General features: G+C 37.8%; 1 protein-coding gene across 1 annotated transcript in view; it reads right to left on the bottom strand.

The window, feature by feature from the left end:
* Cubn (cubilin) overlaps positions 1-16219 on the bottom strand; it is a 222434-nt gene that overhangs the window by 158972 nt on the left and 47243 nt on the right. Inside the window, exons 18-22 of the mRNA XM_021155681.3 lie at positions 9658-9802; positions 8683-8861; positions 7640-7805; positions 6973-7189; positions 3071-3201 (exon numbers count right to left, since the gene is read on the bottom strand). Coding sequence (XP_021011340.1) covers positions 3071-3201; positions 6973-7189; positions 7640-7805; positions 8683-8861; positions 9658-9802 — 838 coding nt within the window. The remainder of the gene's footprint in view (positions 1-3070; positions 3202-6972; positions 7190-7639; positions 7806-8682; positions 8862-9657; positions 9803-16219) is intronic.

Here is a 16219-nt window from a genome sequence, read left to right as displayed (position 1 = left end):
CTGAGCTAATCTCTTCTTTCTGAAGATGTTTTAAAATGACCATTCTAATCTGAGAGCGTTGCTCTTACCACACGGAGATATAAGAACAGACACAGAATGTGCTCTGCCCATTTCTTTGAAATAAATCCCTAGTGACCCTCTTGGTTGTCACTTCCCTTGCCTTCCTTTTCTGGGCTCACTCCAAGGTGACTGATGAGAACTTGCACGGTAGTGTAGGACAGAAGGAAATCCCAGTGGATTCACCTTTTTATATGGATATTTGCTCATAAGATTGTGCTTTGGACCATGCTAGCTACTTCCCTGAGTAATTTTGAAGCTCCTCTCTTTGTAAAATGTAAGAAACATTCCTCATAGTTCCACTGCAGCCCTGGAGAGAATGACAACAGAAACAGGCAGCACAGTGAAGCCTGTTTGCTTAGTTTGGCTCTTAAACCAGACAGGTGTTTATTCTTGGGATGACAGATTTAACATTCTAGACTGATATCGCCTCCATTCAAAGATTAATTGGGGAAGACTGTACTTATATTTTCTATTTCATAAAAATAAAATCCAATCATGCTTACTGAGCTTTTTAGACAGGTTTCATGAAGTGAAGTCTAACTTTGTATGGTACCTCTAATAATTTCCACTGTTTTTCTTTTTCTCATTCATATCTTTAATGAATATAGTCATGAGTGAATCAGGAATTAATTTGAAGAATAATGGAATAGTCGTTATATAAATATTCTTTCATCTATACTTGTAAAGTTTTCACTTACTAGTTCTATATTAAGACAGTGGATAAGTAATAGTTGTTATAGGATATCAGATAATAATTTAAATTGCAAAGTATACCAATTATATTATCTCAATATGCAAATATTTTACTTCATGCTAGTAAATGTTAGATGTCATAATCAGTGGTAAAGAGTTCTTATGAGATTCTATTCAACATCGTTACTTTTGTTATGTCTTTTGTTTTCTATATATTCTCAGGAATATTTGAATGAGAGCTGCAGCCAAATGCTTAGGGAGGGAGTCAGAGTATGAACAAGAAGCCAATCTCCTTACTCCCAAACACATGTTTAAAGGCTGACATCATAGACTTATTGCAGGAACTACAGATAGAAGGGTAATAGGATTCAAATCAGGAAAATTTGACTCTATTAAATGAAAGCAGGCCAGAGTCAAGGGAAATGTCCATGGGCTGTGCTAAGAAACTAGACCTCAGCAGTCCAAACCATCATCGTTACTCCAAAAATGACTTCTTTTGGAACAAGGAAATAGCTTACAGGCCAATGATTGCCTGTCCTCTGGTGATTTTATCCGACATGTTTCAGTCTACAGAAATTAGCCAGAAGAAGACACTAGCTGAAGAGAGTCCTCACCTCTGTCTTTCCAGTCAGCAGCTCATTTCACCCAAGCTCCTGGGAACATTAGCCAACTGCCTGACCACCACCACCTCTATTCCGGTCTCCTGAGCCAGCTGTGCTCTGAGCTTTACTACAGGACCAGCTTCAACAACTCATGCAATCCAGCCACCCATATGACTTTCTGGGTCTCATCATCTGATTGCTATTTCAAATGGTGGGACTGTGTTAACCAGTCCTATGAGTTCATTCAAAAAAAGGCTGATACATAGTCATCAGTCAAGTAGTGAAAAGGATGCACTCTCTTTTCTGTGATTTCTGCTCTGTCTAGAGCAAGTAGGGGCTGGAGTCATGACTAACACAGGGAAGCAGGGGTATAGTCTCTGTAGTTGCTCCTTCAGTGTCTTCTTTTTGAGACCTTGGGGTTTCCTCCCTTCCGTTTCCTCTTTTATGTTAGAAGTATTTGGAGGAACTGAACCTAGTCATGCATGCTGAGCACATGCTGGCACTGAGCACGTTCCATTCCCTACTCTCTGTATCAGTTTCCCTTCCTGTCTACTGGACCTATTGCTTTGATGAGTTTTATAGGAATTTTATCTTTCTGAACAATTTCATTAAATTTTAAATTTATCCTCCTCATCCCCAGGTTATATTAATGGCTCCTAGCTGTCTCTTCCCTTCATACTGCCTCCCAAGCTAGTGTAGTGATAACACAATCATTTCAGTCATTACAGAACTATGCTTCATTTTTATATATTACTGCAGAGAACACCATGACATTTTCAGGAGGTACTGCCCAAATTACATGCTATTTGAGAAATAAGCAGTTTATTCATGCAGCAAATTAAAATTGTGTTCACAGAAGATTAGAACCAGAAAACATTGAAAGATCATTAAATCTTATCTTTTAATTACACAGATAAGAAAATTGTATTCCACAGAGTTCAACTGATTTACTCCAAATCGAATGTTTGGTGTGGTTTGGGACCAAACATATGAGAGATGAAACTACAGAAGTAGAGAAAATTGTGTATACACTGTAATTTCCTGAGACATCCACTTTGGTCTTTGGCTGTTAACCATTTGAATAAGGTTCAGTGAAAATGTCAGTTACATAGCACAACACACCATACTTTAAATCCTTGCCTCTATATGTGCTTGGGCTAGATAATGGGGCATCTGCTAGAGTGAATTCTACCAGTGATCCATGTATGCATTTCTCTCGCAGTTTGTAGTTTAAAGCCATGCTTCCAGAACACAGAAGCTGAACTCCTTTTGCCTGGATTAAAGTAGAGTGACCAAAATTTCTAGAGAAGAAATAAGTGAAAAGCTGGCTAGGGATTTTGAGTAAGAATTTTTTTCTTTCTGTATTTCTGTTAGGAATACAGGTTTAAGAAGATAAACACCTCAAAGGTGGCTGGACAAAAGACTCTCAAGAGGAATATGTCCAGGCCCAGAAAAATCCCCCAAGCTGTGGAATGCTTGGCAAGTAAGGGTAGCATGTGACAGCTGTAGCTATGCACTGAATGGTACTTTTCTGTATCAAACATCTTCTAACCCTGATATAAACATTAAGGTCCCAAATCCCTAAAGGAGCACACAGTTTAGCTAACAGAATTACCCTATTTTTAATCAGGTGGATTTTATCTTTATACTTTATTCCAAGTAAGTATTTGTGTGTTTTAGATATTAAACATCTTTTGCAGTAGAGGAAATGTTACCTGATGATGCATTAATTGCTTCATAATTTATGGAAAAGCCTTCGTGGGCAAGAGCAGAGTCAGACACGAATGTCAGCTTTATTGAATGAGAGCTGCTGGTAAGAGAAGGGGGGATGGATTTTCCACAGTATCTGTTCCAAATAAAGAAAGAAGAGAGACACAGATTAGTAGATTTGAACTTATATTCTGAACAATAGGCCATGTAAAGATGAAAACAATACAAATGATAATGGACTCTTATCTATTTCACATCAACCTTGAAACCAAGTATATTTCAGTAATAACAGAAACACAGTGGAAGAATTGTGTGGCACGCTGAATGCCTTAACATACATGAAAAATGTTCTGAGACAGGAAGCACAGACTGCAGTCACCTGCTGTTAGCGTGCTGAGCAGCTCTTTCATAGACCTATGCTAAAGGAATTATATTCCTTTACTATGTTTACTACCACATTAAAGCATCCAAAAACCCATCCAGCACAGCCCTAGATAGCTCTGTCACTCAGGCGCACTGTGACTTTGGACACATGGTTTAATTGCTCTGGGTCATCTTCTCTGTAGACTTCACATCATTCTGAACATCTGGATCAGGTAGATCACTGTAGCTAGGCATTGAGAACAGTGCCTGGATAGTGACCTCTGTGTAAGTTGTCTGCTGTCTTTAAACAGCTCATTTATGAAGAGGTAAGAGTGTGATCAGTAAACCATGTCTCTGTTCCTTCAGGACAAAGGGAGCTTTACTCAGAAAATCTATCCTCATAATCCCCCAAACAAACAGAGCTATAACACATGACATGGTGCCACGGTGTTTCATCTGGAGAAACACCTGTAGGAGGAAGAGCTTAGAAAAACAGAAGTCTAGAGACAATGCATGCTTGGAACAAGAGAGGAAAATAATATGGAACCAAAAATAAGCTAAAATGATGACTATGAGAAGCAGGAAAATTAAATAAGTTTGATGTAGAATAATATTTTAGTGATAACAGAGAGTTATCATCTTAATATGACTGAAGGCAGATAGATTAAATAACTGTGCACACATGGTCTTGCATCCTAAATTGGGACATGATCATTAAAGCTTATTCTCTTCAGCAGAAACTGCATTTTGTCATGGTTAGAAGATACATATATTACTTTAAAGAAAGACAAAGACAATTTTAGATGGAATACTAAGATAAGAAGCAAAAGAAGGTGAGGAGCAGTAAAGACCGAGGGAAGAAATTTAGAGACTATTTTAAAAGGATAATGCTTACAAAACTAATAGAGGAGAAAAAAAAGAAGATACAAGAAGGACTTTAAAGAGAAGCAATCAGAGGAGGCTGAAGAGATGGCTCAGCAGTTATGTGCACTAGCTGATCTTCTAGAAGATATGGGTTCAAGTCCCAACATCTGCATGGAAGATAGTAACTGTCCAAAACTCCAGGTTCAGGGGATCAGATTCTGGCCTCTGTGGGCACCATGCATGTGATACAGGGACATACATACAGCCAAGAAACTGGTAAACAATAGATAGATGGATAGATAGATAGATAGATAGATAGATAGATAGATAGATAGATATTTACATGTTCAAAAAGCAATTAGAGGAACTCTACTTTCAACACAAACATAATAATAGAGGCCAGGTTTAACTTTGCACTCAAACATCTGAAACCCTAGGGAAAATACATAAGTGCTTCACAAGATACTAAATATCAAATGAAAAGGGAAAAACCTCAAGGATAGGAAATAAATTAATTAAAAGGGAAACTAGAAAGGACCAACTTGGATTCAAGTAACTTAACACATTCCAGGACAAAGTCCAAATACATATTTACAAGAATGTAAAATGGCTGGTGTCCTAAACATAAAATTAAAAATTCTGAACGGTCTATCAAATATTATCAAATATAAAAAGAAAGAAAGTACAACTCATAATAAGAGAGAATAAGCAGCTAAAACATAACAAGTAATTATATAATCACTGAATGAATAAAGATGTTAAAATAATTATAACTATCAAATAGATCTAGAAGGTATGGGAAACATGGGAAAATCAATACAGAGAGTTACAGACTATACACAGTCATCTGGTACTAAATAATGGGAAACTAAAACATACATATACAAAAAAAATGAGATAAAAATCAATTCAAATAGTGTTAAGTGTGAAAAATGAAGTGACTAGACTAGAGGAACACAGGGAACACACTTTATGATATTGGTCTGGACAAGGATTTCTATAGCTACAACCTCAAAAGCACAGGCAAGCCAAGACAGACAAGTAGGATTCTAGCAATATACAAATCTTCCCCATAGCCAAGAACACAGCAGAAGGGAGACTCAGCCCATAGAACGAGAATTAATGGCAAACTACATAACAATGGAGAAGCACAGTTAATACCCAAGAAATATGAAGACTACAAATCACTTAGTATTATCAACAGGAAGCAAATACTCAGATAAAAACAATGGACAAAAGCCCTGAATAGGCAATTATCACAAACAAGGCATAGTGATGAATCATGGATCTATGAGAAATCGGTGTTATTTATGCATCAACAATGAGACGCAAAATCAAGAGCACACTGGTACACTATCACTGTCTTAGTCACTGTTCTATTGCTGTGAAGAGACTCCATGATCAACACAATTCTGATAAAAGGAAGCATTTAATTGAGGCCTTCATCACAGTTTCAGAGGGCTAGTCCATTATCAACATTGCAGGAAGCAGACAGTATGGTACTAGAGTGCTAGTTTGGGGCTTTACAGCCTGATCAGCAGCCAGCAGGCTGGGTAAAACTGCGGCTGGAGTAGGCTTTGGAAACCTCAATGCTTACTCCTAGTGACATCTCTCCTCCAACAAGGCCACATCTACTCCAACAAGCCCACACCTCCCAATCCTTCTCTACAGCTGCACTAACTGGGGATCAAGCATTCAAACATATGAGCCAGTGGGGTGATTCTCATTCACCAACACAATCTCATTCCATTATTACTGTTGATATATATATATATATATATATATATACTGTTGATATATATATATATATATATATATATATATATATATATATATATAGAGAGAGAGAGAGAGAGAGAGAGGAATTGTTGGGAAATATTGGGGAAAAAAATAACCCTTATACATTGTTAGTGGGTATATGAGTAAGCCATTGTGGAAAGCTATATAGAAGTTCTCTAAAATTAAAAATGTTAACTATCTTATGGTCAAGTGATCTTACTACAGAGACTATCTGAAGACATACATCAATAGATGTATCCATCCACAGATGAATGAATGAATAAAGAAGATGTGGTGTTGATATAAATACCATAGAACACTATATTATAAGGAATAAAATCTTGCCATGCAGAACAAAATAGGTAGACTTGGAGGGCATGATTATTAAGTTAAATAAGCCAGGTACAGAATCAGAAGTACCACATGATCTCACTGATATATGATTCTAAAGTTGTAGGGAATGTAATGAATGGTTCTACCAGCACTTAGAGTAATTGGGGGAGGGGTAAAGAAGGAAAGGTGTTGGTAAAAGACAGGTAATTCAAGATATGAAGGAGAAGAAATTCTGAGATATCTATTACATAGCAAGGTGACTATATTCAAAGTCATACTGCTTGTTTAATAAATGTGCACCACGTGGATATTTTGTGTTATTGCCCATGAAATAGTGACTAAACTAAGTCATGTATACTATTCATCAGTAAGGCCGACCTTACTATTCTATGCACTTTATTTACTTCAAAATATAATGGTATGTAAGGTCAAAATATGTTGCTAATTTATAAAGTAAAATAAACTGGACATAAAATGATTTAAGTGCATTATAGCCTCTGTTCATCTATGTGCAAAAATATAAACACCATACAATCAAAGTTCAGCATAAAAAAACAAACATTCTCACCTCCCAAGAGACGTCTGAGCAATAGTGTCATAAACTTCCAGGTAGTCATTTGCACAGTTGTAATGAAACTCCAGGTAAAAGGAGCTGAATACCAAACGAATCAGTTGGCCGCGCTGGACTACTATATGCCAGGTACAATTTACACCGCTTGGGTAGACATTTGGATGACCAGGACTTTCAATGATTCCAGTAGATTCTGTGAGAACTTTTCCACATTCTGAGTAATAATTAGTAATAATAAAACAATCATCATCATCACAGAAGTTAATAAATGAGTTACATGAGTCCCAAAATAAAAGCAATAATCATCGTTACAACAGTTAATCTTAATCTGCATGGGCTCCAAAATAAAATGTGCTTATCATTGATTAAATGTGCAAAGAGAGAATGCTGTTCTTTTATGTGACTTATAATAACTTAGTTTCTTTCGTTAGTAGGTATGCGATAACTATTGTTAAGTATTTGTTGAAAGTATAGTCTTTTTTTTAAGTGTACTTTATAATTTTTCATGGAAAAAATTGACTTTTATATAATTTATTTATTGTAAGGAACTTTTCTTTTCAGAGGTAGGGATTGAACCCAGAGCCTTACACACATAAACATCCCTGTACAACTGACCATTTATTCTGATAGCAGCATAAAAGGAGAGAGAGAAACATGCTCCTACCTAACTTCTCATTGCTGAACTTAGCCATGAAGCCACGATTTTCCATAGAAGAACTTTTCACAAATGTAACATAAAGAACATTGTATACAGATGTTATAAATGATGGTATGTTTGTGCCACAAAACTTCTCATTTCCAGGAGATCCCAAGACAGAGCTGGGACCAATCTAAGGAAAAATAGATACAGCCAAGTTAATTTTTGTTAAATACCCATTTGGAAAATTGCTGCCTGTGGTGAAGCTCATGGCAGCCGGTAACTGTGGAGGAAGTGCAGACCATTCTTCTTTGGGGCCACGAGCAGAACAAGTTTTATTTCTTGCTTTCCAGTCAGGGTATATTTTACATTTGTATAATGGCCCTAGTTAGAATTTCTGGTACAATGCTGAGCAGAAGTGTGGCGATGACAAGGCTGTCTACCAACCAGTCACTGAGGCAAAGCATTTGGTACCTCTATCACTGTGTATAATGGCATCTTGGCAGCTTTGGTGCCTCTTATCAAAGTAAAAGAGTTCTTTTATTGACTGTTTTTATTATAAGATGCAGGTAGATTCTGTCACATGCTTTTTGTGCATTCCATTAAGTGATAATGTTATTTTTCACTTTACTGATACTGTTCTATTTTGTACTGTAATGTTCACTGATTTTTAGGACATATTAATCTACATACATTAGAATAAATCTGCTTTCATCATTATATATATATATATATATATGTATATATATACACACACATACATACATACATATGCATGCATATATATGTATATATGTGTGTATATATGTGTATATGCACACATATATGTATGTATATATGTATATACACATACATATATGTATGTATATATATATGTATATACACACACACACACACACACACATATATATATATATATATATATATATATATATATACTGAATTCTATTAAGTAGCATTATGCTAGGAAATTTGATGTCTATATTTGTGAGATTTTGATCTGTACAAGTCCTTTTCACATAAATGTATATAGTTCCTTTAGGAATAATGCAGTGGTCTTTCACTCTTACCTCAATGTAATCTGTATCACAGGAAGAAGAACTTCCAATCTGAAAGTCAGTGAAGTTAAGAAGAACAACTTCTCTTGGGGGCTGGGAGATGGCCCACCTACAGGTTCTTCGTCCAGCATATGCATTAGGATAGAAAGGTGAGCGAATGACTCCTTCTCCTCTTAATTCACCCCCACAAGCTGTAAATAGAAAAATGATAACCATGTTAGCTCAGAAATAAAGAATTCTTGACCTCAATTTCATTACAAATCTGTCTAAAAAACCAGCAGAATGTGACACTTTTGTGGGAATATTTTTCCTGCCATTCAAGAAAATAGAATAACTCAATTAAATTAAAATGTTAGAATAGTGTGTGAATTTGACATTTAAAAACCAAGTAGGAAGGGATGGCTAGGGGGCTAGAGAGGTGGCTGAGGAGTTAAAAGCCCTGGATGTTCTCCAGAGGATCTAGGTTTGATTCTCATCACCCATAAGTCAGCCCACAACCAGCTGTATATCCAGTCTCAAGGGTCCTGACAGTTCTTTTGGCCTCTGAGAGCATGGCATACATATGCTGTGCCCAGACATTCATGTATGCAAAAAGCCCATTCGTGTAAAATAATAAAATAATTTTAAAAATAGATAGGGATGAGAACATGATTCAGTCAATAAAGTGCTTGTTGTATATGCTTGAATTCTGTTCTCAAGCACCCATGAAGCTGGGTACAACAGTGTGTGTCTGCAATGCCAGCCCTGCGTGTGGGGGCTGAAAGCACAGAGCTAGATGGCTCCCTAGAGCTAACTGGCCAGCAAATCTAACTGGATTGTAGAGTTCAATGTTCAGTGAGGGACTCTGTCCTAATAAGGTGGAAAGGAAATGAAGAAGAGATAAAACACCCACCCTGGCCTCTATTATCACATGGTGTACACACATGCATACACACACATACACACAGAAACACACACACACATATACACAAGCAGAAGTTTCCTTACCAACTTGATAGTCAGCTCTGAAACTAGCCTTCTGGACTAAAGCGTCTATTCTCAGTCTGATCCAGACATTATTAGAAATTGATCTAATGGGGAACAAGGTTTCATTGCCACAGATCTTTCGAAGTAGGCTGTCATGGTCTTCAACCTAAGCAGAAAATTAAAGAAAAATTTGTATTGCTAATTAGAAAGTCACTTTGGTAGATATAGTAGTGTTTGGAGACTGGTCAATAGCACAACCAAAACAAATACAACTTTAATTTAGTAGTGTCTATATTACGCTTAGAAGTAGTCAGTGGGTCAGTTTTAATACAAACAACTGGTATCAAATGTTGATGACAATCTTAAGTCAATACAGCCTGTAGCTACATGATTCTTAAAATGTCTTAATTTCCATAATATCAACGAGGCCATAAATCTGTTCCTGCAGACAATTTGCCCAATCAACAAAAACCATGAATACAGCATATCAAAAAATGAAAGTTTAAGTGAATTTGCAATCCAAGGAATAAACTCAGTTCATTACCAAAAACATTTTAAAATGATAGGAGGAAGGTCAGCGAACAAGGGAGGGGAGGAGGAGGAAGAGGAGAGAGAAAGGAAGAGAGAGAGAGGGAGAGAGAGAGAGAGAGAGAGAGAGAGAGAGAGAGGAAAGAGAGAAGAGTGAGAGAGAATCAATGCTAAAAACTTAGAATAAAACCATTAAAAATAAAAAGCTAAGATTTAAACCTCATTATTAAAATAAAAAGTAGAATCATAAATGTCCTGAAGAACAGATTTTTAAAGGAGGATTGGGAATGGGGATACGAAAGGCAAATTTTAGACAAATCTAATAAGAAAATAAAAAATATGCCTGCTAAGTATACAAAATAAAAAATTTATAAACAAGTCACAAACACACAGTCTAAGAAACATGTAATTAATTAAATGCAATCCTGTATACAATTCTTTGTCTATGTATTTGAATGTTCAAGATAAACTATTTTAATAAAATTATATAAATCAGTAAAAGGATATGAAGAAGAGGAAAACAGGAATGACTGCCCCATGGATAAAACAGAGCATTGCTGGATAGCTTCTCCACTTGCTGCCCCTGAGAGGGAAGCACTCAGAGAGAATGGTGTGCATTTGCTAAGTCTTCTGCCCTCTTAAGAACTATAATTCCCCATGTATAAGGCCTCAAGCACAGCACAATTCTCTACTATCCAATCCCAGCATAAGTAAAATTAAAACCATGAATCAATTCCACAGAATCCTAAACAAAGTTCTAGAAAACTAAATGCGCACACTATTGCTAGCCTTATATACCAAACAACATAATAGCTCAAGTGCTAAAACACCTGTTGGCATTCCTGATTGATTAAAACCTAACAGACAGGTTCGGTGGGTAAAGGCCAAAGCTGACAGCTGGAGATGGACCCCCAGGACTGATATGGTAGATGTAGAAAACTGGTTTCTGTAAGTTGTTCTCTGGTTTCCACATGTCTGCTATAGTACAACTCCTACCACTATCACAATGAAACAAATAAATAAATACATGTAATAAACATTAAAGCAAGACTATGGAAGAGAGAAGAGAAATAAACTATTACAATACAATCAATTGCTTTAAGGCAACACTCCACACCTTTCAGTTCAGTGGCCACGACCTGTGTGAGTGGGCCCCGTATGTCCCCATCTGTCACCAGCTCGCTGCCTTCATAATCTTAACAAGTTATTCCATCTAAGCCTAGCTAATGAGATGGAAAGGAATATGTGAGACGGCAGTGAAATTTCCCAAGATTTCTGGTAATAAAATATTGACTTGAGAAAAGCTCTTGATATTTCTGACATTTGAAAAGGTGAAACACTAGAGACGCTCCACAGCTGAGAATTGTTTAAAGAGTATACACGAGATTCTAGCTTTATAAAATTATTCTAGAGGGCAGAGTAGCCCCAATATTAATCTACTCTCAATTAGCATTATCAAGGTATTGTTAACTAAGCAGCTCTGTGCTGCTAGGAGCCCCGTGAGATGGTCAGTGCTCACAGGTCTCAGTCCTGTCACTTAACACTGTGGCTCAGTCAGTACCACAATTAGGAATCTGGGAAATTTTATTTTTGTTTTTGTTTGGTTTTATCTATTATTCTGATGTTGGTGGAACATGACTAGTATAGAGCGGGGCGCTGGTGGCACATGACTTTAATCCCAGCCCTTGGGAGGCAGAAGCAGGAGCATCTCCATGTTTGTGATGGTCTATATAAACCGAGTTCCACCATAGCCAGGTCTACACAGGAAAACCCTGTCTTCAAACAAACAAGAATCACCTCATTAGAAAGTCTGACATGTGACGGTCATTCCCAAGGGTTCCCTGACATCCTGTGTGATTTTCATTCATTGCTCTGAAGCACAAAATGTTGTCCATGTTTATGTATCAAACAAGGTACTTTTGGGAATTTTGAATAGTCATGGTTTTCCAGGATGATCAATGGAACACAAGTGAAAAAAAAAATACTGTTTTCATCAGCGTGCATTTATTGTGGAGAAATCCTGGCAGTTTGGGGGAAGAACAGCTGATTGTGTTTTATCTCAAGCTGGGGCTTGCCCAGGTTTCTCACATATTGGAATAAATATGTTATTTATTTTGTTGCCTTACATTTACTCATAACAATGTTTTAATACAGTGCATGGAAACATATAGTTGAACTTCATTTCAAAATAGTAAAATAATGACACACAGCAATCTTATAGTAAAAAAGTGCTCTGAACACTTGCAGGAAATTATGGAGTGCTCTAAGATGGATACATGCAAAGAATTATGGAATACTCAGGAGACATGTCTTTAATCCAAGGTCATTAAGAATTATTTAGGTTAAAGGCAGTAGCTAGTAAGGGAAAGATTGGTGGGATATTGTGACATTGTTCCTCTCATCCAAAACTAGTAGAAATACAAAGTTCAAGAAGGATGCTTGTCAGTAATATATTATGGGCATGAAACCTGTAATGCTACCATAGGAGCATCTAAGATGCAGACAGATTTGCATGTGGATCCATACGCAAGGATGTTCTGCAAAGGGAAGAACGGAAGCTATTTTAAAAGGTCAGCCATGTGAGAGAATCGCATGCCACTCCACTGAGTCATGCTTATACCAGTTCCTTAGTCTAAGCTCTTGACATCTGCAACACAAATTTCTCATTCTTAAGTCAAGTTATGCTACTTGACTGAAAAGCAAGTTTCAGAGGACAAGAAAGTGTCCCTTTAGTATCTCACAAAACCAAACCAAACCAAACCAAACCAAAAGACAAGCAAAACAAAGCCTGTAAATAGGCATTTATAGTATTTGATAAATTCCTGTTGATCAATTAATGTGAGAGTGCACAATCTTCAATTCAGTCTTTAACAGAGGCAGCATACATACTGCTGCTCCTGAAGACTAGAATACAGGAAACTCGAGTAATATGGTACCCTGCTCTCATCCCCTGGGTTCTATTTGCTTCTACAATCATTGTCTCTCATTTCTATTAGTCCATTAGAAGATGACAAAAAGGAAGAAAAACAGCCAGGCAGCATTGGAGCTAGGTGAAGTGGCCGGTCCCCTGGGTCCTGATTAATGAAACTCAAGGACGTTAGCAAGGGAATGCAGCTGCCATCCAGATGTTATGAGAGAGGCTTTCAGGCCTCAAGGACCCTAGTCCTGGAAGGTACAATTGATTTTGGCTGTATTTCTTTTTGTGGAAGGAAACCTTATTAATTCTGAAAGCCTGTATTCTCTCTGGACCTCAGGCACAGCAGTACTTTAACCATCACATTTTAAAGCGAGATACTGGAATAAAATTTATCAACTGCTTGAACTGATCCCAAATTCACTTGTACTTAATGACTAAGCACTTGTAAATTTGTACTCTCACCCAAAAGAAATCTCTTTTCTTTGTGCTTGGAAGCTAGAATAGACTATCTCATACTTCATAATTACTGACTGCTTTTATGTGAAAGGATTGACTATCTGTTCTCTGTCATGAGACTTGCCATGCCTCCCGATGGAACGTGAACACTTATCCTTCCTATTGACTGTGGGCTTCGCCACAGCAATTGCTCAGCCCTGAGGAATGTGAGTAGCTGTGATGAACCTGTATACATAGAGGCCTTGGCTGTCAGTGGGTGACTCAAACATTCTTTGCTTTTCCTCTTGAGAAACCAGGAGTCTGGGTCCTACAAAGCCAAAGCCATATCAACAGAGCCTCAAGCAGAACAGATCCCAAAACAACATGTTGACAGGGGTAGGAAATAAACACACAAATGAACCATGGAGTGGATTTTGCTTGTTATCACTTTTGATTTGCCTGGGGAACATTATTAATTGTTTACCATAAAACAACCTAAAGAAAGATAACTAATATTGAAACTGGGTTTGTCTGGAGGGCATCATCCTGAGTGAGGTAACACAATTACAAAGGAACTCACACAATATGTACTCGCTGATAAGTGGATATTAGCCCAAAACTTAGGATACCCAAGATATAAGATACAGTTTGCTAAACGCATGAAACTCAAGAGGAATGAAGACCAAAGTGTGGACACTGTGCCCCTCCTTAGAATTGGGAACAAAACACCCATGGAAGGGGTTACAGAGACAAAGTTTGGAGCTGTGACGAAAGTACGGACCATCTAGAGACTGCCGTATCCAGGGATCCACCCCATAATCAGCTTCCAAACGCTGACACCAGTGCATACACTAGCAAGATTTTGCTGAAAGGACCCAGATATAGCTGTCTCTTGTGAGACTATGCCGGGGCCTAGCAAACACAGAAGTGGATGCTCACAGTCAGCTAGTGGATGGATCACAGGGCTCCCAATGGAGGAGCTAGAGAAAGTACCCAAGGAGCTAAAGGGATCTGCAACCCTATAGGTGGAACAACATTATGAACTAACCAGTACCCCGGAGCTCTTGACTCTAGCTGCATATGTATCAAAAGATGGCCTAGTCGGCCATCACTGGAAAGAGAGGCCCATTGGACACACAAACTTTATATGCCCCAGTACAATGGAATGCCAGGGCCAAAAAAATGGGAATGGGTGGGTAGAGAAGTGGCGGGGGGAAAGGGTATGGGGGACTTTTGGGATAGCATTGGAAATGTAATTGAGGAAAATACGTATTAAAAAATATTAAAAATTAAAAAAAAAAAAGAAACCGGGTTTGTAGTAACCAAGTTTCTCTTCTTTTAAGAAGTCATGGATATCACACAATGGGATCTTGCAGAGGGAGTACAGTAAATTCACCAATTTGGTGGTCATATTTGCAAAGGAACTACAGGTCCTGGTGCAAAACACCAGTGTTCTGTGAACTAGGCTCATGTTTCTCCAGGACTTATTTTGTTTCACTGTATATGTGTGGGTGCTTGTGTTTATACAGGTACACATTTATGTTAGGGTACACATGTGTGTGTGAAGGGGCACACACATGTAGAGGCCAAGGGACCCTTAGTGTGTCATCCTGAAAAAATGCCATCTGCCTCCTTTGAGACGAAGTTTCTAATTGGCCTGGAGCTCACAAACTGGGATAGTCTGGATGACCTTAGGGAGCCTCCTGTCCTAAATACCCCAGGCACTGGGATTACAAACATGTTCCTGCACATGGGTTAGGAATTTAACTCAGGCCCTCATGCTTGCAAGGTTAGTTCCTTAGCAAGTGAGCACTGCTGACTGTCTCTCTAGGATTTATTTATTCATTTTGTAAATGCTGAGTATTACAAACCCAGAGCCCCAGGATATAACGAATAACTAAGGCTTATGAAGTATTGCAAATGGCACTTAGAGGTTGAACTAGCTCCTAAGGAAAAAGTACTCATTAAACCCTGAGTTCTTGTAAAGGAACTATTTCCTGTACAGAGAGCTAAGATTAGCTGGGCTGCAAAACACAGTTCACACGAAATTTTAAATGTGAACTGCAGAGCTGAGTGAGCAAGACGCTTTGACATGTGGAATAGATCAGGTCTCAAAGCCTTGGCTGAATGCACGCATGTGTCTTTCTGTGTGCTAACTATCCAGATTTGTTTTTACACTCCAGACTCTAAAATCCATTTAAGTATGAAATCTTAACTCAAAGCAAATCAAATATTCTGAGACAAGGAGGTTTGGACGATACCAGGGTGGAAAAGAGAGCCTGGCCATATGGTAACATTCAATGTGTGAACTGTGAAGTCATACTCCCTGTGAATTGAATTGCAGGCTGACGGGTAACACAATAGCAAAGAGACCTGATCTTAGACACTGTTAGGCTGATCGGGGCAAGAGAGGAAAGGACTGTAGCGTCACCCCAAATGAGAGAATGGCATGCAAGGGATAGATGATGAGAGATAACAGGCAGAGTGTCTGAGTAATAACGATATTATTTATATCATTGTTATTATCATTATTATTGGCTATTACTTTTTTTTATTATATATTTAGTATATTTGACCACTTTGTGGCCAGCATTTCAGCATTTTAAGAACACTGGAACTCTCATGAGATAGTGTTGGTCCCAATATTTCTGCCAAGAAAATGATTTGATTTTTTAAATGAACTTTTTAAGATCAAGAAAATGT

This window comes from Mus caroli, unplaced genomic scaffold, assembly GCF_978045245.1.
Source record: "Mus caroli unplaced genomic scaffold, Mus_caroli_1 scaffold_2, whole genome shotgun sequence".
NCBI classification, from domain to species: Eukaryota; Metazoa; Chordata; class Mammalia; order Rodentia; family Muridae; genus Mus; species Mus caroli.
Note: the sequence above shows the minus strand (reverse complement) of the source record. Positions and strands in the feature narration are given on the sequence as shown.